Here is a 22,796-nt window from a genome sequence, read left to right as displayed (position 1 = left end):
GCATAATGTTGATTTTAACATTTTAATTCTTTACTTTTAAAAAATTAAAGGGGAGTAGGGTTTGGTACCAAAATGCCACAAATTATATATTCGACTTTAATTTCTATAGAAAGTTGATTTTAACAGTTGAAAGACTGACCATGTTATTTTAAAAGACTTGCAATGCTTTGTTGCCAGTTTTAATAAATATTTAAGCTGCTTGCAACATTGACTATGGATTTATTCATTTTTAAATATATGTTCAGTGTAGAGTTAATCTTACATAATCTTGGATTGTGTGGTATTTACAGGATTTTATTGGCAAATATAGTTGCCAGGTAAATACTGTACTTTAGTGAAATTACAACAAAAAAAACTAAAATATATTTACAGGATTTTATTGGCAACTTTTGAATGAATGAGTAGGCTTAACATTATATCACAGGCTCGTGTGTGAAATTTAGGGGAGCACTCTGGGGGGTGTGGTTATAACACTCACTAGCATGCGATCCATTCTGCACTCTCACTTTGACGCTGACCGTTGCCCTCAAACACTAGAGAGACACTGGTCGCTACAATAATGAATTCTCTGTTGAAATACTTGTTGATACTTGTGGGACTTATCTCAGTGATCATCAACATTGTGTTGATATGCTTAAATTCGAATAGGCTTCCAAAATGTAGGCCTACGTCCCGGCCGCAAGAATCTCTACTAGACAAACATTCAAATAAAAGTCTGGTTTTCGCGGACCTGACTGCAGAGGAGTACAAATCTGTTCGCGACTACATGTGGGGTCAAAAAGAATTAAAGATCTCCCGTTCGTTCACAGCAAAGCCCTCTGAAAATTTTCTCTTTTTAATTGACCTCTCGCTCCCAAGGAAGGCTGATGTGCTGCGCTACTTGGATGCCAACGGACAGAAGCCCGCACGCGAAGCGATCGTCGTGGTGTTCAACGGCGAAAGAGGTTACCTAAAGGAATATGTGGTGGGACCGTTACCTGGTCCACTGCAGCATCGAGATGTTACTCAGAAGAAATACAATACGCCGACGTTGCCCTTCACAGCCCGAACAGTGACAATTGGGGAGTATGTGGAGCTCTTCAAACTGTTTTATCAAGTTTTCAAAAAACTTGAAAAACCTTTAAGGGAAAGTTTTGGTTATATCCCCCAAAAACGTGAACTGCTGCCGTTTGAGGGTATGCCGAGGGGCATTAAAAGTGGTGACCGGAAGACCTGGGTCTCTTTTTTCCGCGATTTCAATGGCATGTACGTCCATCCTGTGGGCTTCGAGATGCTGATTAACCACGAAAGCAGCAACACATCACAATGGACGATTGACAAGTTGATGTACAACGGCCAATATTTCGAAAGCATTGACAAATTTCTTGTAGATTACCAAGCGGGTACTAGTATAAAAAAGATAGTCAACAAAAATATCCCAAACTACGCCTCGCTGAAGCCAAGGGAAAAACCTTCTGGTTTAGGACCACAACAGTATTATCTTCAAGGTAAACGTTTCAGCGTCCAAAACAACCAGGTGATTTATCTGGACTGGAGCTTTGCTTTTGGTTTGAGCTCTCTGACTGGGATGAGGGTGTTTGATATTCGTTTTAAAGGAGACAGGATTGCGTACGAACTCAGCGTGCAGGAGGCGATGTCTGTCTACGGTTCTGTAACGCCTGGGATGATGCTCACGAAGTTCCTCGACTCAAGTATCGGAATCGGTCGCTTCGCTCACGAGCTCGTGCGTGGGATCGACTGTCCGTACGCTGCCACCTATGTAGACACGTACCGCTATATTGACACAAACGTCACACAGCGCTTCAGAAACTCCATCTGTGTTTTTGAGCATGACATTGGGCGACCTCTGCGGCGACACTTCTCAGATTTCTTTCATAATGGTTACGGTGGGATGGCAAACAGCGCTCTGGTGTTCCGCACAATTACGGCTATAGGGAACTACGACTACATATGGGACTTCATTTTCTATCAAAGCGGCTCAGTGGAGGCGAAAGTTCACGCCACGGGCTACATATCATCCTCCTATAAGATTGATGGAAGTCTGAAGTACGGGCACCAGGTTGCAGAGAATGTCCTTGGAAATATCCATACACATTTCATTAACTTTAAAGTCGACCTGGATATCTTAGGTAAGTGCCATAAAATGATCAAGCACATTTAACCTTAGAGTTTAGTTAGAATCATATTTGGTAACTTTATTTTACAGTGTCCTTGTAAATTATTCATAATTACATGCAACTAACCTTAAACCAAGTCCTAATCCTACCCTATAAGACAAGTACATGTAGTTACTTAATATTACTCAGTACTTATAATTAATCTCTAACATGACATCTTAAAAAAAAAGTATAACCATGTTTAATTACACATTGATTAATTTTAAAACTTGCTAGGCAAAAAGCGATTGAACATTTAGGTAAAAAAAATAGTTTAATAGGCTACTTCCACTTCTACATCTTTTGCAGAGAATAGGCTACCTCATGAATCTACTGTTGTAAGTCACAAAACCGTTTCAAAATATTTTATTTCTTTTTTGAAGGTGTGAAGAATATATTTCAGACTAAAGACATGATATATAAGGAGGTGTCATTGCCATGGATCCCCTCAGAGAAAGCAAAGATACCACAACTGGTGGAGCTGCAAATCAGGACAGAGAAAGAAGCGGCAATGCTTCATAATGCCAAAACACCCCGTTACCTTCATATCGCCAGTAATCAGACCAATCGCTGGGGCCATCAGCGCTCTTACAGGCTTCAGGTGGTGAGCTTTGCTGGAGATCACCTCCCTGAAAGTGAGTCTGTAGAGAAGTCCATGTCCTGGGCACGGTAAGTCCTCACTGTCTTGAGTCATGCCACATGACGCATGCATGTTTTAGAAGTGTGGTTTCTAGCTTTAGCTTCTCTCACATTCATTTTATTTCTTCTAGGTATAAAGTTGCTATTACCAAGCATAAAGATGAAGAGCAGACTAGTAGCAGTCTCTTTGGTCAGAATTACATGTGGACCCCAATTGTTGACTTCAGCAAATATATTGAAGATAACGAGGTGATCGACAATGAGGTATTGATGGACAGCTTCGTCAGAATATTTTTATTTAGCAGACGTGTCAATGTGTCATTCGTTCAAATAATGATCTTTATTATGTCATCTTAAGGATTTGGTAGCATGGGTGACCGCTGGTTTCCTGCACATTCCGCATGCTGAAGACATCCCTAACACAGTTACAGTGGGCAATGGTGGTGGCGTCATCCTTCGACCGCACAACTATTTTGATGAAGATCCATCCATCAACTCACCTGATGGAGTGTATTTTGGACAAGGCTTGGAGAGTGACTGTGAGTACAACAAAATGGCGTGTCTGGAAAAGGATCAATGCAGTTCCACACTGGAGCCGTTCACTTACCACGGCTTTGAAGGTGTTATGAAGTTTGAGTAAGGATCTTAATCCAGATATGTATGCTGTTACAGTCTTGCTAAACATTTGCAGTAGTATATTCTTCATGCTCACTTTACTCTAGCTAGTTTTGTCAAGTTGTTTACTGCTTTTGTTGCTGTATTTGTATATATTATGGATGTTCTCTCCATTTGTCTTTGTCAAAATTTTTGTTGTCATTAGTGATAACCATTTCTGGTGTTTTCTTAGTTGATGCTAGTTTTAATTAGACTAGTAAATTAGCATATCATTTCTATTTCCTCTTTCCTATCTTTTTTTTGCAAAAACTATTTTAAAGTTCACGTGAAGGGTCATTTTCTAACATTGTAAACTATTTCAAAAAATAGAAAGATTTAGAAAAAAGAGAGATTTATATTAGATAGACTGATAAAACGCCTCACTAATCTCACTTTTTTATATAAAAATGTTCATCCATGCAATAAAAAGTAAAGGGTGACTTTTGGTGATTGGTTATTTTGGTCATACTTTCATTTCTAAATAAAATAAAACCATGGCTGTAATTTCAAATGTTAAGACCTGTTAACTATAACAAGAATAATCATGAACAATAAGAAAAACAACTACAATATGAGCAGTCAACATTTCAAGCACAGAAATGACACATACTTCTTATGTTTTAAAGTCCACCTGTGGTGAAAATCACATTTTTTTTAATGTGGTTTATATGTCTATGCGGTGTTTTAATATGCTTTCTGCAAGTCATCAGTCAACACCATTGCTGAGTATTTTCTCCTTAAAACTGCATTGAACCAAAGACAGTCTTATTTAGCTTTAGCATATCAATCATACTGCGAAGCAGAGGGATATCAAAAGATGCCAGGTTATCCTGGTGTATTTTTCTTTAAAATTGGGTGCATGTAGCAAAATAACAGGTGAATTACCTATGATGTATTACGATGTTATGATGAACTACATGCATTTTTTCAATGACGTTTTGAGTTGATCAAAGCGTTGGTAAGGATGCCGATGTTTAGAAGGCAGCTGTCTGACTCTGAGATGGTGAACAGGAACATGGTTGGTGTAACATTTTCAACACATTATTAGCTGTTTAAAAACATAGTCAAGCAAAAACTGATCATATTAATTATGTAATATTACCATAATGTTAATATTATCCATATTCGTGGATCCACATTTTCTAAATGAAGCAAAGTTGTAGAGTTATTTTTAAGGCATGAAGAATTGTTTTTACTGGAAAAATTGTTTAAATGTCATTTTGGTGATCAAAGATGAGTTTTAAGGGATAAAACACAGGGTTTTTACTATAGTGGGGCTTTAAATGAATAGTTTGCACCAAAGCAACTTGCAGAGACCATTTACTTACAGTCACACTCATATTCGCAGAAAAAAAAAAAGAGGAGAGTTTTGAAAAATCTTCTTGCAGGTGTTTTCCATTCAATAGTTCCAACAAGAACAAAAAAGAAACACAAAAACTCAATCAAAGTAGTCCATGACAGTCTTGTGCTCTATATTCAAAATCTTTTGAATATGATAGCCTAGCTTTGAAGGACAAAAACCCTCAAAAATTCAAATTACACATGCGGTGCAGGTTCATCATCATGACAATGCGTTCAGCATCAGCATACATTTTTCAGTTCATGTATACCCTGGGAATTTAACTTATGACCTTAGCATTGCTATTGCTATGCTCTTCCAGGTCAAGCGCAATCATTTAATTGCGCATTCTGTCTTTTTGTGGCTTGTTTCACATACACACATACTCTCTATTGGAGACTGTTGAATTAAAGCCTCAGATTCCTTATTAGCCACCAGCAGATGGATACAAAACAGGCCTGGTTTCACAGTTGAACAGATAAGGAATCCAAACACAAGAGCATGACCTGACAGAGGGCTATAAATTATGAGAACTGACATTGTACAAGAAACTTCTTCCAGGATTGATGATTATTTTGCCCCCAGCAAGGTATACATGCAACTAAAGACTAATGTATGTATATATTAAACACATTCCAAATCTCAAGTCTCAAACAGACACCCTTCCCCCACATAAACATACCGTATAAAGCTATTCTGTTAAGATCTCAGCAGTCAATGAATTCCAGATGGTGCATTTGGAGAGCGCAGAAACCGTCACAGTTACGCCCATGTAATCTTAGTTTACTCATACTTTACTCCTTAAACATTGGCAATGAGTTACGTCCTATGAGATACTGTATGTGAACTTTATGAAGCCATCACACACATATGGGCTAGTTGTGGAGCTTCTTACTACAAAAATGCATTGTTACATTTCAACCATTTTCAATGTACTGTTGTCTTTGTAGGGCATATTGTCACAAATGTACACGTCAAAATTTTAGCAGTAAATACAATTATTAAACAGAAAAAAAGTCGGTAACATACAAAAACTGTTCTGATTAAGAAATCCGTCCATCCATTCTCCATACCTCTTATCCTCTGGAAAACTCTGATCAGGGGCCAGTCTATCGCAGAGCTTGGCTATGAAATATTGCAATTCATTTATTGCATACATTTATAAAAACATGACAAACTGCCCTAATAAAATGGAACAATTAGCTCCAAATTGTCCAATACATTTGCGTAATTAGTCATTTGACTCTTTATAGTTATTGTGAGATAGACATAGTTCTTGCAGCAACTAGCCTATTCTCCCTATATAAGGTAAAAGAATTGATCACTGTGCTGCAGTCTCTCAGATTTAAACAATGTGTCTCACGTGTCATTTCAAACAGTTACAAACAATAAAACAACATTTTATATCTACAAACAGACAAACTGGTTTTCTGAACAAACATGACTAATTAGAGTATGTGCTGTGTTTGTGACATACTGGGGTGAACTGAAAATAGACCGTCAGAGTGATGAATAAGCAGTTGCTGACAAAGAACAGACAGTTCTGTCAATACCCAGATAGACCTTAAGAAAAACAAACAAATATCATGGTTCTGTCATGGTCACATTTTGTTTGTGAATTTTATCTAAAAAAAAACCCCACTGATATTCAAAATTTAATTTGATCTTTTAACAAAAAGACTACTGATTACTAATCAAGCTTTTTTTATTTTTAAACAATAGCAGCTTTACTTCTTTCTCCCTTTTTGGTATGATTAGTATTTCAGTTTTTAATCACTCTATAGATCTCACAATTCTTTGTAATTTGCTAGTACTTTCTTCTCTTATAAGAAGACGACCAATTGCACCATACAACAGTTTAACTCCAGCTGTGCTTTTACTTGTTTTCGTGCTTTTAGGTGTTTTTCTTTGAGTGATTGAATTTCTTGTACACTCCTTAAGTAGACTGGAATATCTTTACATCATTCCCAGCCAATGAACTCTGCAGCCCCATCAATCTGTTTTCAAATAAACAAAGATTGGTTGAGACTGTGGGAGACTGGTTTACAGTGCTTAGAAAAAAACAATGCAGGATTCGTAATTCAGGGATACAAATGGTTGAGTTGGGAACACTTTTATTTGAAGATTTGATCCAGCATACGATGCAAAATTTACTTGTTCTGTAGCTTATAAATATTACCTCAATAATACTGCGTTAAGACCTGTTTCAACATAGTTTCATAGGAGGGATGATAAGTGGTTGTGTATCATTGCAAGAATTGTGAGAAATCCCAGAAAGAGTAATGTCTTGGCTTGTTCTTAGGATTCCATATGGTTCCAGGGGTTACGCAAGCTCTATACAGCTGCAGCTTTTAACTTTCTCAGCACTCCCTCTGGGAATACAGATCATGATTTCCAACTGTGGGCTGCACAGTTACGTACTGTTCAATTCATTGCTCAATCAAAGGCAAAGGTTTGCATAATGAGGACTCTTTTGCAAAAACAACACATAAGCAAACAAACTAAACATATCCTTTAACTTTATACATAACTGATACAATCAAACACGTTGCAATATTACCATGAAGATGGAAAGCAAAGCAAGTGCTTCTGACTATAATGTTAAGAAAATTGCTGTTTCACTCTGTAACATATCTCCTTATCATCCAACACGCTCAGAGACAGAAGATGTTACATACACTCTACTCCATTTTACGTTTATTATCATCTTCTTTCTCATTGGAACATCTCGTTTTCCAGGCCAGCATATATATAACGAAATACAAATTCCACATTTCAGGAGAACATGTGGTGGACAGTGTTTATTTTCAAAGCTGAATACGCAAAGGAGCTGGCCATTGTTGTTTTTGCTTTGTTTTTTTGGTTATCTGTTTTGTTTTTTTGTGGGGGAAATACCTCAGAGACTGGACTTGAGCAGATAGCATGAGATTGAGCTGCCCTTTGTTGAACTGAGCTCTTCCTGGATGTCTTCCTGTGTATGCGAGCTACATTTGGCTCTATTGAATAAAACTGTTGACTGCAGAAGGCCAAAGATGCATGCTTGACAGAAATCAAAATGCAAAACATGTTAAAATGCAAGAAGGCATCACAAATGAGAAATTTTGTTATGGTAGTACAATGTTTATCAATGCAGCATGTTGTACATTGACTGCATGTCTCCGTAGAGAACTCTTAACAACCTGCAGGTAGTGTTCTTGTTTACAGTCCGCTCTGTACATTTTTTTCCATCTTTGTTTGTCCACATAGTTCTAGTGGCTGACCTCAGAAGTTCTTCCAGATCAGAACTTCTTCACACGAACAGGCCTCCAGAGGTTTCTAGAAATTATCCATCACGTCAAGTCAAGGTAAACAATGTCAAGTGAAAGTCTCAGTCAAACTCTTGGTTCTTCTTCACACTAGAGAACCAGAACTGAGCTACAGAACACAATTTCTTGTCATAGCACATCATTTTCTCCTAAATTTCAATACAATACACATTGCATAGACTATACCGATTAACATTTGGGGTCAGTAAGTTTTTCTGTTGTTGTTTGTTTTGTTATGTTTTTTGAAGAAATAAAAATTGTATTCATCATGGATGCTTAAATTGCTTATAAGAGACAGTGAAGAAGACATTTATAATGTTAAAAACTATTTCTATTTCAAATAGATGTTCTTTAAAATTTCTAAGTAGTAGTATGCGCACATCCAGAAAACTTTCAAATCAAGCATTTCAGAGTGAACAAAGAGTAAACAGACCTTAGGTCCTATGTAGTCAATAAATGAATCCTTTTAAAGCAACCAAATAATAATGTTTCTTGAGCAGCAAATCAGCATGTTAGACTGATTTCTGAAGGATCGTGTGATGCTGAAGATTTAAGCATCTAATTTAACACAGGAATAAATTACATTTTAAAATGTATTAACAGTTATTAAAAAAATATTTCTCAATAAAAGATCAAAAGTTTTACTTTTTGATCATGCAATAAATACTGTTTTAGTTAACATAAGATACTTTTCAAAAACAAAAAAATCTTACAGATCCCAACCTTTATACACTCCTGTTCAAAAGTTTTAGATCGCTAGATTTGTTTTATGTTTTTAAAAGAAGTATCTTCTGCTCACCAAGGCTGCATTTATTTGATTAAAAAATACCAAAAAATAATAAAAAAACAGTCATATTGTTAAATATTATGACAATTAAAAAACAAAAACGTTTTCTATTTTAATATATTTAAAAATGTAATTTGTTCCTGTGATCAAAGCAGAATTTTGAATATAAAGAAAACAAATTTAAATTGTAATAATATTTCACAATATTAGTTGTTTTTTAATCAAATAAATGCAGCCTTGTTGAGCAGAAGAGACTTCAGTCACGGGTCATTGCATAACAGTCTGGATTGAAGTCATGGAAAACAAGATGATAAGATTTTACAAATAGTGTATTGTGTTTGCTGAGACTCTCATTGCTCATCCATAGACTGAGAATGAAGATCCATAATACTGTTGTTTTATAGTAGACCGACAGTATGGAAGTCTTGTATGGGATAAGCAGTACGTTATACCTGCAGAGTGCAGACCCATTATAGGCATGCCCAAGGCTGGTTTGTGTCTACAGACATGCGTACAACCTTTTTATTACTTTTTCCCATCTGGTTCCACCTACAATCAGCAGTGGGAGTGAATCTGGTCTAGGCTGCTGTTGTTGGAGACTGGCTCAACCTAGTCCTCAAGTGGTAAGTGGTAAATGTGGTTGTTTCAGTGAATATCCATGAATACCCTTTTAGAAGATGCTATCTCTCTTACCATCTTTTTAGGGGGTCGCACTCTTGCAAAATCGGCAGCAGTGATGTGATCACAGTGTAAACCCCTGCAGCTTCCATCGCATGACTTTTAGAAGTCATGCGATGGAGGGGGGGACTTCCTTGAAGAGGGGAGGGACTTCCTTGAAGAGGGGACAGAATCCGCTGTGAAATCTGCTTTTGATTTAGTGTGTTGGTTTGTCTATAAAATGAGAACCATCTGGAGACACTCACCATGGCCAGTCTCGCAGATCAACCGGGGAACCATTTAATTTGTGGTAGAGTCAAGTTGTCATAATAAACAGTTTCTTTAAACCACGCTCACTAAACATGAACCTATTTAATGATTTAATAAATAGATCAGATATAAAGAATATAAATTCTTTACATAATAATGAAAGATGTTCAGTATTGAAAGATTGCTGTATTTGCTTTTTTCTTTTCCTGTTAACCTTCCTTTCCCCTTTTAATAAAGTACTCTGCGTGTTTTCTAATCAATTGAGATTAAGAGGAAGGAAATCACAACATTTCACAATCTGAAAAGTATCTTTCCTGGTTTCCAGTCCAATGGAATTTCCTCTTTAACCTGTGAACTCATTTATCTTAGCAGCTCTGTTTTTTTCACCATATCAAGTTCACTCACACAAAGATGTTGAAGGTCATTTTGTAGAATGGCTCTTCATATAAATGTTTTGCTGTTTAAAGGGTTAGTTCACCCAAAAATGAAAATTCTGACAGTAATTACTCGCCATCATGTTGTTCCAACTCCGTAAAGACTTTCGTTCATCTTTGGAACACAAATTAAGATAATTTTGATGAGATCTGAGAGCTAGATCACTCCTCCATATGGCTTCTAAGGGATTGAAACTTGCCGGCCCAGAAAAGTTGTTAAAGTAATGGGTAAAATAGTCTAAGTGACTATAGTGGCTCAATCTTAAGTTTATCAAGCGATAAGAATACTTTTTGTATGCAAAAAAAAAAATTAAATTAAAAAAATAACGACTTTATTCAACTATTCATTTCCTTCTCTGTGGGCCTCGAGGTAGTTCACGCAGTGTAACGCTTCTGTGTTGTACGTCACAAGCAGGCTCACTATTGGCCGACGCTGGTCGTGTGTGATGTACAGAAGTGCTGAGCTGTTACACTACATGAACAAACTACAATTGTAGAAGCACAATAAGTTTTGTACCTTACTGCATGAGCACATTAGCAAATGTATACCACAGAATGAAAGCACATTAAGCTTTTTATGTTTTGCCAATTAAGTCTGTTACTATTTCTCACTTTGCCAGTTTTGTATTATTCTAGGAAAAAAATATTACTTTATGCTTTGATGTATACAATTTAGAGCAGAGATATCATTAATATATTGAAAGAGCTGTGGAAGAGAGAGATCAGTCAATAAAGAATCAATCAGAATAAAGTTTTCAGTCAAAATGTATGCACATGTATTATACACTACATAATCATTTGATATGTTTGTGTTACTTTTTCTATTTGCACTCACACAAATTGGTTATTGTTTCATAATTGTTTTACTGTTTAAATTTAGCTTAAAATAGGCTGTTCAATGTCAGGTTCAGTTGTGACAACTTACCCCTTTTTGTGTGATAACACCTCTATAAAAGGCAAATGTTTGTTTAGTGTACCTACAGAAAAAAAATGACTTTCAAAAATGAACAAAAAAGTTAAAAGGGTTACACAACTAGCCCTGGTAACCCCTATTATGAATTCAACACTTTTTTTTAATTAAGCTTGAACAATAAACTTACCATGATATGTTGCACATAATGACTGGAGGGTATAGCCTATACACACAACTTCAAGTTGTATGACACCATACAATTGTTCATAATAAATGGATTTTTTTTTTTTTTGAATGTATTAAAATTGATAACTAGTTCCAGAACGCTTAAGAAAATCAAACTCAAGGATGAAAAAAAAAACATAAATAGTTATTATGTTTTTTATTAGTCTTCATCAGTGACATTATGTCTCAGTATCGCCATCTGGCGACAAAAGGAGGAACTGCACGACGGTAAAAAATAAATAAATAAATAAAATAAAAACATTCTTTGTGTTCTTACTTGATAGACGTTTGTAAACTGTTAAAAAATAGAATAACTATAAATAAATCGTCCATATATTTTTAACACAACAGTTACCTAATCGTGCTTTTCATTTTCCGTGAGACCTTTACGTTTTTTTTCTACCGGAAGTGGAGAATGTAAACAACAGGCGCGCGCAGTCTTGACCCGTGACTGTCTGTCATGAAACAGTTTCCTTACTGCTGATTAATGTTTCCCTCACTTCCACTGGAATTCATCACACATGCCGCCCTCGACAAGTTTATTCGATCTAACTGTATGAAGAAACCAAGCAAATTAGCCCTTGTGTATCGGCTGCAGTGAGGGAGAGTCGCGGAGAAGCGCTATGCCGCGGCGGAAGGTATGAAGAAGGCCAGCTGCGCTGCGTACATGCTCATATTGCGCTCGCATCACTCACCTGTGTGTGTGTGTGTTCGTTCATGTCTCATCACGAGATCCAGCAGTTTGCATGGGCACCGTCGCAGTCATCCTTAGCAAATGACTGTCATGCTTTTTCGAGTTAATTTGTTTGTGCGGGGAATGTGTTCTGGATGGTTGTCAAAACTATCAAATTTAACTCGAAATGTACCAGTTAATTTGAACATTTATATAAAATTACTTAATAAGATATTTCCAGCCTTTAATACACACAACGACTTTATAAAAATACAAAATAAATGTTTATATATTTTAAGCTTATATAAAATACAGCCACATAGCCTATATTTTTGTGATAGAAGGAAAGTCATTGTTATTAGCTAATATATTATGTTTTTATTCGTGCTTAAGTTATAATGCAATATTAACTATCAGGATAATATATTCGTGTGAGCTGCGGTATTAGGATTCATGATGCATTGCAGCTCACCCAAAATATTGATTCTGACCTGTGATGTACTGTATACTGAATCATAATCTGTGTTTATTCGTTGGCCAGAAGAGACTGAGCCTAGTTTCTCCAAAGGTTTTTTTCCTCAGTTCTGTCACCTGATGGAGTTTGGGTTTCTTGCCACTGTCACCACTGGTTTGCTTAGTTAGAGACACTTAATATTCTAAACTATATGATTGATCTGACCGTACTGACAATGTTGTATGAGAACTGAACTGAGCTGGATGATGATTACTTAATTTTTTTGCCGAACTTCTTTATAGATGAAATTTTAATAATTGTTGATCTTTACAATGAAACTGAACAACAGCTGAAATGCACAATTTTCCTGTTATCACTGTAGTTGCTATAAAACACTCTGTATTGTATAAGTGCTTTATAAATAAAGGTGACTTGACCTGACTTGAAGCATCAGAGCCCATGGCATTTTTATTAGATTTTGGTTCATTGTGTACAACCATCTTTATATTAATCTAGTTAAAATATTTTAATTCCTTCAAGCCAGGGACCCCAGTGTAAAAATAAGCTCAGTAACATTTTATTAATATAGTTTTCTGTTATTGAAAATAATATAATACATTTAATATTCTTAAGTTTTATTAAGAATATGAACATATATTACTAGCTACATTAAATAAATGAGAGAAAATTAGGTAAGAATGAACTGACCCAGTGGAGCACCTACTGGGACCCCTGTTTGGAAGTTAAACACCTGGGTCTGTGTGATTAAATTGAGAAACATAAGGAGAAACTCACCAGCGTCATTGTCACATGTCAAGTTTTTTGTTACAGTTAAGTTAACTTAATTAACTGAATTAAGTATTAATTTTTATGAAAAACTTGCCATCCTTTTAAAGGTCATTTTAACTCATATGGATCAGTGTCTATAACAATAAAAAGATACATTTTGTATTCAGTGACCAAAAGGTTTTTGATGTTTCTGACTCTTAGAAAAATGCGGGCAGTAGCTCTGAAGGTACAGAGGATTCAGATTTCTCCGCTGAGCACACAGACAGCTCAGAGAGTGACACCCACACGGTTAGAAACACCCGACTCACTCGATCCTCTCTGAGACTCAGCCGCAATTCGCAAGGTAGGACACGAGAGAGCAGCCATTGCTATATGATTTACTAAGAGCTCTTCTGTAGAAGTATTATTTACTTTTTCATTGGACCATGTAGGAATTCTGAAATTATTATGTGATTTTTCTTGCCCCAACATAAAAATATAATTGTAATCTTGCACCAATAGGTGATGGTTTGATTGTTAGAAAGCGTGATTGGTGGAGAACAAAATAAAGAAGGAATGAACGAACAAACCTGAAAGCTTTGTTTCTAGATTCCAGTCCTGTGGGGAACCCTTCTGCCCCGGTTTCAGAGAAGGTGGTGAACTATTCCACCCGCCGTGTGACTCGTAGTCAACAGCAGGGGGTGACAGTCTCGCCCAAGAAATACCCCTTGCGGCAGAGTCGCTCTTCTGGCTCAGACACGGAGCAGCATGGGGAAATCTCAGAGAGGGGTAGGAGGAGAAAACCGCATGGTTCTTCACTCATGCCTTCCCTCATTTGAGTATCTCCATGCTTAGCTCTGCTCACATGTGCTTCTCTTCATTTGCTCTTTTTATGAATGTTTATTGATGACAAGTCAGAGTTCATAAAACATGTTAACTTCACACAACATGAGTTTTCTCACAGGTTGATTCAAAAGTTGGGGGTCAGTTAGATTACATTTTTGAAAGAAATGAATACTTGTATTGGCAAGGATATGTTAAATTAATCAAAAGTGACATTTATAATTTTACAGTAGATTTATAATTCAAATAAATGCTATTATAAATAAACACTTTGTTCAGCTAAGAATCGTGAAAAAAAATGTATCACGGTTTCCACAAAAATATGAAGTAGTGCCAATTTATTGATATAATTTGATAATTGATCATATCCACAATGTAAATAGTAATAAATGTTTCCAAATCAGTATATTATGACTTCTGAAGGATCATGTGACACTGAAGACTGGAGTAATGATGCTGAAAATTCAGCTTTACCATCACAGGAACGAAATACATTTTAAAATATACTTAAATAGAAAAAAAAGTTATTCTAAATTGTAACAATTTTTCTGTTTTTACTTTATTTTTAATCAAATAAATGAATCCTTGGTGAGCATAAGAGACTTCTTTCAAAAACATTTAAAAAAAACTCAGCGACCCCAGACTTTTGAACGGCAGTTTATATCATTTTCATAATTCTTTGTTAAGCTGCCAAAAAAAAATTATTATTTCAAGTAACGCATATCTCATTTCATGTTATTCCGTGGCTTTTGCCTATGTTTTCCATTGTCCTTTAATTTGAATTCATATGCACCACTTTCCATTTGTTTCATTTGTTAACAAATAAATACATATACAAACAAACAAACACCCTAAAATAGTTAACTCAGTTTAATTGGTTTTCAAAAATATTTTTGTCTCAAGGGTTAATAAAATTACCCGATGTTGCATTTCAAAGGCATCTTGCCTTTTGAAATTAGTTAATTTTGACTTAATTTTTTAAAAATGTTGAAAAATGTGTTAAATTTGTCTGGAGAAAATAAAAAACGTGTCTTTATGGGACAACAACAATCAACATTTTATAATTATTAAATCCAGTTTTTCTTTTAATAAGGTTGATCATCACATATTGAATCATTTTTATACTGTAGATTACTGATAAATATGTTAAATATTATAATCCCAACTTTCAAGACATGTGGTTTGTACTGTATGTAGTTAGCTATACATTCACTTTTACCTCCTCTTGTTATGGTATTGTTTTCTTCTCCCTTTCCTCTGTAGTTGGTTACACATTCAGTACAGTTTTCATTTATATTTAGATTTCATGTGATGATTAGAATATACCTTTTCACATTCTTAGACTTTATACGGTCCGGTATTCTGTTGTCTTGCTCATCCAGACATTAAGCAAAGCACAGACCATGATGAGTCCCCACCCAGGACGCCCACAGGCAATGCTCCTTCCTCTGAGTCTGACATTGACATGTCCAGCCCAAACGTGTCTCATGATGAGAGCCTGGCAAAGGAACTATCGCTGAAAGAATCCGGCCTTGCTCACCGGCCCAAAAGACGGCGCTTTCATGAGAGTTACAACTTTAACATGAAGTGCCCCACACCTGGTTGTAATTCACTTGGTAATTGGATTTCATGTCCTCTGTTTTAATAAATAAGAATATTTACAATACCATTCAAAAGTTTGGGTCCAATTTTTTTTAAAATAAATCTGTAATGCTCACCAATGCATTCATTTATTTGATCCAAAATACAGTAAAAACAGGAGTATTGTGAAATATTATTACAATTCGAAATAACTGTTTTCTATTTTAATACATTTTAAAATGCGATTTATTCCTGTGATGACAAAGCTGATTATCCAGCATCATTACTCCTATTCTGTGTCACATGATCCTTCCGAAATCATTCTAATATTATGATTCGCTGCTCAGAAAACATTTATTATTAGCGTTGAAAACGGTTGAGCTGCTTGATATTTTTGTGGAAATCATAATACATTTTTTTTCAGGATTCTTTGATGAATTGAAAGTTTAAAAAAAAAATCATAAATGTCTTTACTGTCCATTTTGACCAATTTAATGTGTCCTTTCTGAATAGAAGTATTATTAAAAAAAAAAAAAAACATCTTTCTGACTCCAAACTTTTGAACGATAGTGTATTTCTCTTATTCATTTATGTGTTAATAGTGGTTTTATTTTTTAGGTTTTGTTATGTTTACAGACTTTTTAATGCTGGATTTAAAGACTGAAATATTTCAATTCCACCTTTCAGGACATTTGACAGGGAAACATGAAAGGCACTTTTCAATATCTGGATGTCCACTGTACCACAACCTCTCAGCAGACGAGTGTAAGGTAAGGGTTGTTACCGACGAAACCTTTATCCAGATGATATTTTGCTGAAACAGCAAGGTTTGCCTAAAAATCGAACATTTTACTCAGGTGAAGGCAAGCTCCCGGGACAAACATGTGGAGGAGAGGACACTGTCACAGCGGCAGGATGAGAACCGCCATTCCGCCCGGCAACAGGTAAAACAGCACATCAAGTATTTAACATCCTCACTCGTGAATCGGTATGTGCCCTAGTAATGATCCCTGTTGAATGACATTCTTTTAGAGCTTCTTTCAGTTTCTATGTGCAATGAACTTTATGTGTCAATTAAATAGTTTCTTGCACTCACATTGTCTGAGTTACCGCTTCCCTCCAGGCCCAGGCAGAGAGACAGCTGCGATATAAGGAGAAGGTGACAGAGATGAGGAGGAAGAGAAACTCTGTTCCACAAAAAGACAAGTACATGGTGGGTGTCACATGCTCCACATATGAAGATCCCTCAGCAGATGCATGTATCAATCTCTTGTTTGACTCTTTCCAGGAGCACAGACCATCCCATGGCAGCAGTCGTGAGCCTCTGCTGGAGAACATCACCAGTGACTATGACCTGGAGCTGTTTAGAAAAGCCCAGGCACGTGCTTCGGATGATCTTGTAAGAGAGAAGACCCATCACATTTCCGCCCACTTGTTTTCTCCTTTCCCCTTTCATTTTCATGAATCTGTAAAGATCGCAGGTGGGATGAGCCTTCGCACCACTGATTTCTGGGATATGCAATGGGCCCACGCTGGATTCTCTTCCACTGTAGCCTCCACACTGCTGTTATTCTCTCATCTGTAGCATGGAGTGTCACTCAAAGTTTTAAGGCACAATAATTTATCTGTTCTGCCAAGACCACCTTTCCTTAAAGGGACAAAAATTCTGTCATTTACTAACCACCATGACATTTCAAACTTGTATTTCATCATCTTTTAGAGCTTGACTGGGGAAAAAATCATAAGGAACAACAAGAAGGTGTGTAAGTAATGACAGAATTGTTATTTTTGGTTGAGCTGTTCCTTTAAGAGAAAATAATAATATTAACTTGAGTGAACATTACATGCACCTTCTTATTTTCTCCAGCTTATTTCTATCTTAACTTTAATTTCTACATTGCCATCTGTTTATTAATTAGAACATTCTCTGAAAATACTCTTCCGTTGAAAAGTTTGAGGGTTGGTATTTTTTTTTAAACGTTATTGAAAAGAAATATTTTATGCTCACCAAGGCTGCATTTATCAGATTTTTTTTTGAACAGCCATAAAAACAGTCATATATTATTGCAATTTAAAAGAACTGTTATTTGAATGTATTTTGAAATGTAATTTATTCCTGTGCTATCAAAAATACAGCGTCATTACTCCAGTCTTCAGTGTCACATTATCCTTCAGAAATCATTCTAATATGATGATTTGCTGTTTAAGAATCATTTATTATTATCTTTATTATCAATGTTTAAAACATAATATTTAGGTGGAAACCATTTAGTTGAAATAGAAATATTTTGTAACAATGTGAATTTACTGTGACATCTGAATAAAAGCATTCATTTATTTCTTAAAAACAAATCTAACTGATCCCAAGCTTTTGAACGGTAGTCTATATCTCAACCTCCTCCTCACTCACATGTGAATCTTCTGTGGTAGGTTTTTTCCTTCTAACTCAGTGTGGTCATTCCCTCTAGTCAGACCTGTGTTTCTCCCACCCTTCATTGGTCCTTGCAGGAAAAACTCCGGCTCGAGGGACAGGTCACAGAGGGCGGCAACATGATAAAGGCCATTGTGTTTGGCCGCTACGAGTTGGACACTTGGTACCACTCGCCGTACCCCGAAGAGTACGCACGCCTTGGCCGTCTCTACATGTGCGAGTTCTGCCTAAAATACATGAAGAGTCAGACTATTTTGCGACGTCACATGGTAACTTTTTCACATGTTCAGTTAATAACAGTTTCAATTTGAATTTGAGGAGACACCAACTTCAGTTATTCAGCCCTAAATCATTCTGTTGATAAGTGTGTGTTTTTGCATTCACACATAGACCTCTCTCTTATTTCACTTGCGATCAGGCCAAATGTGTGTGGAAACATCCACCAGGTGATGAGATTTACAGAAAAGGGCCTATATCTGTTTTCGAAGTGGATGGCAAGAAAAACAAGGTAGACCTTCTACCAGGACTTTTGATTATCACATATCAGTCCAAGTCAGTCCACATATTTATTTCACTGGCATTTTTTTTATTTGCAGATTTATTGCCAAAACCTGTGTCTACTTGCCAAACTCTTCCTGGACCACAAAACACTGTACTATGATGTGGAGCCGTTCCTCTTCTATGTGATGACTGAAGCTGACAATACCGGCTGCCATCTTGTAGGATACTTCTCCAAGGTACTCTGTTAGTGAATCCAGTGCACCACAAACTTCAGTTACCTTGCAAGTGATGGTTTTGTGGTAATCAAAATACGTATTTGGATTTAGGAAAAGAATTCATTCCTGAACTACAATGTCTCCTGCATCCTCACCATGCCACAGTATATGAGGCAGGGTTATGGCAAGATGCTGATTGATTTCAGTGAGTGCAGTAGATCTAGACCTTTTATATCTACATTTGGTCATTCCTGTGTTTAGATCGGTCTTGCAAATTTACGATTGCAATAACAGGTTACATTATTTATGATAAGTTATTTTTTAAAAGGCAAAGAATGTGTTAAAAATGGCTCCTTTACTGTGTGGTCACGGGCCCTTTTGTATGCTGTAATTAATGGAAGAGATGAACATGTTCGTGTGTGAATGGCTGGTATCTGCACAGGTTACCTGCTGTCCAAAGTAGAGGAGAAGGTTGGCTCTCCTGAGCGGCCTCTCTCTGATCTCGGCCTCATCAGTTACAGGAGCTACTGGAAAGAAGTTCTCCTGCGCTACCTGCACAACTTCCAGGGCAAAGAAATCTCCATTAAAGGTACTTAGTGTTACACGCTCTACTGTTCAAAAATGGGGGGTCAGAAAGAAAGACATCGCATTAAATAGTTCAAAAGTGACATATTAAAAATGTTACAATAATTATTGGGGAAAAAAACATTTCTGATTAGGTTCACAGGTTGACATAACAGGAATAAATTACATTTACTGTATTTTTGATAAAATAAATAAAGCTTTGATGAGCATAAGAGACTTTTTAAAAATCTTAGCGACCCCAGACTTTTGAACAGCAATGTATTTTCTTTTATGGTATACTCAATAGTGATTTTTCCTCGAATTGTTTTCTTTCTTTCTCATATATTTACTCTTGGGAGCAGAAATCAGTCAAGAAACAGCTGTCAATCCTGTAGACATAGTCAGCACTTTACAGTCACTCCAGATGCTGAAGTACTGGAAAGGGAAGCACCTGATCTTAAAAAGACAGGTAATTGTAATGTAATGTATGTAGTGATTTTAGTACCAGACTGTTTAAATGAATTATAGGTTTATTATTTTAATGTAATGCATCTAACTGATTGAATGATCTTTAGGATCTGATTGATGATTGGAAAACCAAAGAGGGAAAACGTGGAAGCAGTAAGACTATTGACCCTACGGCCTTGAAGTGGAGCCCACCCAAAGGAACATAAGACAATAATCTGCATGCTCTTCCCTGTTTGCTGTAGTTTAGCAGGTCTTGCTCACTATAGGAAAAGCTTAACAAATAGGAAAGCATTTTCTTGTTACAGTAAGTTACAAGTAAATCTGCAATCTCAACTGAATCGTGTTTGTCACATGATGCAGCTAGCATTTAGAGTTTCCATAACTGTCCTATTCTAGGTTTTTGAAACATGGTTAACATTTCAACATGCATTGTAGAACTGCGCATATGAGATCCTATCACCTAACTTATTTTGAGTTGAGTACCAGTGTTTTATACTCAAATGGCAGTTGTTTTTACTGTTGTTTTTAGTAACAGTTAATAAAAAATGTGCATCTCTTTATTTTAGAGAATTGACTATTTGACTGTTATATATTTATGTGTTTCTACCGCTAATTGTTTTGTGAGCTGAAGAGCTTGACTCTTCTAATTGGGTTCTTGTTTCTTTTTAAATTCCTCTAAACCAGATATGTATTTCAAACCATATTTGACATTAGCCAAAGTCACTGTAAGTAAAAAATAATATTTTACTATTTCAAGTGAGACTAATGTGTATTTTAGAACAGACACATTGCAGTAAATATGATATATTTACCCTTCATAATCATGTTTTTTTTTTTTCTTCAAAAGTCTACTTTAAAAAACATTTAATGGAAGCCTAGTTTATAGCATGTTTTGGCTATATATTGCAGCAAGTGTGTAATTTGTGAGCAGCCAGAATAGCTTAATTTAGCTCATAAAATTACACTTGCACATTGATGCACTTGTAAACTCCACATGGTGGATTTATCACAGACTATACTATGATATGTCAGTAGCATGTGTTGCAGTTGATTTTCTGTCTCTTCTCCAAAATAAATTTAGTCACTGTTTAAATCGATGAAGCTCTGTGAGTTCATTGGATTTAAATGATATGGTAATAAACAATTCTCTAATGTACTCCCCCACACAAATCACAAAAGAAGATATTTTGAAGTATGTTGGTAACTTAATAAAATCAATAATATTAGAAAGGTGATCAGCACATCCTTCAGTTACATTGAGTTCCTTCAGACAGATCAGACCACAACCTCAGAAAGTACTCACTATGTCTGATTTAGAAGAAATTGATGGCAAACTTTTTGAAAGAAACCGCACAGCACCTTAAAACATCAACCTGCCCTCTTGACACACTTCCTACATCTTTTTTTAAAAAGTGTGTTAATCATTTTAGAAGCAGATCTCCTGGAAGTGGTAAATGCCTCACTTTTCTCTGGGAATTTTCCGAACTCCCTGAAAACTGCAGTTGTCAAGCCCCTCCTGAAAAAGAGCAATCTGGATAAGACCATCTTAAGCAACTATAGACCGATCTCAAATCTTCCTTTCATAGGCAAGATCATTGAAAAGGTTGTCTTCAATCAGCTGAACAAATTCTTAAGTTCGAATGCTAATTTAAACATTTTCAAAGCACAGAGACAGTGCTCGAGATAATAAACAACATTCGCTTATTTAAGGCAAATTACTTACGATACAGGCAAATTATCAGTACTGGTACTACTCGTCCTCAGTGCTGCCTTTGACACTGTCGATCACAACATACTTGACAGGCTGGAAAACCAGGTCAGGCTTTCTGGGATAGTCCTAAAATGGTTCAGGTCATACTTAGGAGGGAGAGGTTATTATATTACTTATATCTGAGTGGACATCCATGACATGCAGAGTCCCTCAAGGCTCAATTCTTGTGCCACTCCTACTTAACCTGTATATGCTCCCAATGAGCCAAAAAAGAATCTGCTTACCACAGCTATATGCAGACGACACACAGCTCTACTTAGCCCTATCGCCTAAAAGACTACTGCCCCATTAACTCCCTGTGCCAGTGCATTGATGAAGTGAACAGTTGGATGTGCCAAAACTTTCTTCAGTTAACCCCCTCAGACCTGAATTATGTTTCAAGTTTCTGAAAAATATAAAAGTACATTTTACCAGCTCATGAGGTTTCTATAAATTAAAACAAATGAATTTTTTTTTTATTTAATTGCTTTCATTGTGATTTTTTTGTCCATTCCAATGGACATCAGGTCAAAACAGGTGTACTTCCCAAAAATGTACCAACATCAAATAAATTAATAAACATAAAATTTGTTGGTCTATACTTTAAGCTTTTTCTCAAGGTCAAAAACATCCCAGCAGTATACCATTTCAACTATAATTTTGAGGTTTTTGTTTTACAGATTGCACATTGTTTGTAACAAACTAAATATCTTCGAATCAATCTAGAGTCATTTTTTAGAACAAAAACTTGAACATTATAACTTTATAACACGCCCCGACCCCCCCGGGGGGCCGACGGGAGGAGCCCGAAGTTTCGGGACCCCCGAGGCAGTTCCGCAAAAGCCCCCTCGGTGGAGCCACACTCGAAACGTCCCCACTGACCGGTCCCCGGACACGCCCCCATCCCACGAACCCACTATTTGTCCAATAACCCACTATATTTTTTAAAGTTTTTCCGCTGTTCATTCAATATGCTGCAATTGGACGCGGTCCCATCGGCAATCTATTGAATGGGGATTCGGGTAGTATTTTTGATAGACATTTTAATTAAAGTTCCTGTCATGATAAAAACTATTTTACTGCACTCAGGGGGGTCCCCTGAGTCTGTGGTACCAAGCGCCATCCCATAATTCCACCGTCCACAAACCCACTATTTTTAGAATGGCATA

General features: G+C 36.4%; 2 protein-coding genes across 9 annotated transcripts; both read left to right on the top strand.

The window, feature by feature from the left end:
* The first annotated feature begins 374 nt into the window (after positions 1-374).
* Positions 375-3,889, top strand: aoc2 (amine oxidase copper containing 2). The gene is made up of 4 exons (XM_039687691.2): positions 375-2,129; positions 2,540-2,825; positions 2,927-3,059; positions 3,154-3,889. The coding sequence occupies exons 1-4, from the start codon at positions 560-562 to the stop codon at positions 3,433-3,435; spliced, it is 2,271 nt and encodes a 756-aa protein (XP_039543625.2). The 5' UTR covers positions 375-559; the 3' UTR covers positions 3,436-3,889.
* Positions 3,890-11,812: 7,923 nt separating this feature from the next.
* kat7a (K(lysine) acetyltransferase 7a) lies at positions 11,813-20,447 on the top strand. Of its 8 annotated transcripts, none has more exons than XM_039686791.2 (16): positions 11,813-12,017; positions 13,497-13,638; positions 13,884-14,063; positions 15,500-15,733; positions 16,386-16,468; positions 16,556-16,642; positions 16,822-16,911; positions 16,987-17,076; positions 17,419-17,457; positions 18,207-18,398; positions 18,548-18,637; positions 18,726-18,866; positions 18,957-19,050; positions 19,288-19,434; positions 19,772-19,878; positions 19,985-20,447. In XM_039686791.2, the coding sequence occupies exons 1-16, from the start codon at positions 12,003-12,005 to the stop codon at positions 20,081-20,083; spliced, it is 1,830 nt and encodes a 609-aa protein (XP_039542725.1). In that variant the 5' UTR covers positions 11,813-12,002; the 3' UTR covers positions 20,084-20,447. The 8 variants fall into 8 exon arrangements, with proteins under 8 accessions (XP_039542725.1, XP_039542724.1, XP_039542727.1 ...); XM_039686790.2 differs by having other exon boundaries at positions 16,987-17,097; XM_039686793.2 differs by lacking the exon at positions 17,419-17,457.
* Positions 20,448-22,796: the final 2,349 nt, after the last annotated feature.

Source organism: Pimephales promelas, chromosome 3 (assembly GCF_988280905.1).
Source record: "Pimephales promelas chromosome 3, fPimPro1.hap1.1, whole genome shotgun sequence".
Taxonomy (NCBI): domain Eukaryota; kingdom Metazoa; phylum Chordata; class Actinopteri; order Cypriniformes; family Leuciscidae; genus Pimephales; species Pimephales promelas.
This window is presented reverse-complemented; position numbering and strand designations above follow the sequence as displayed.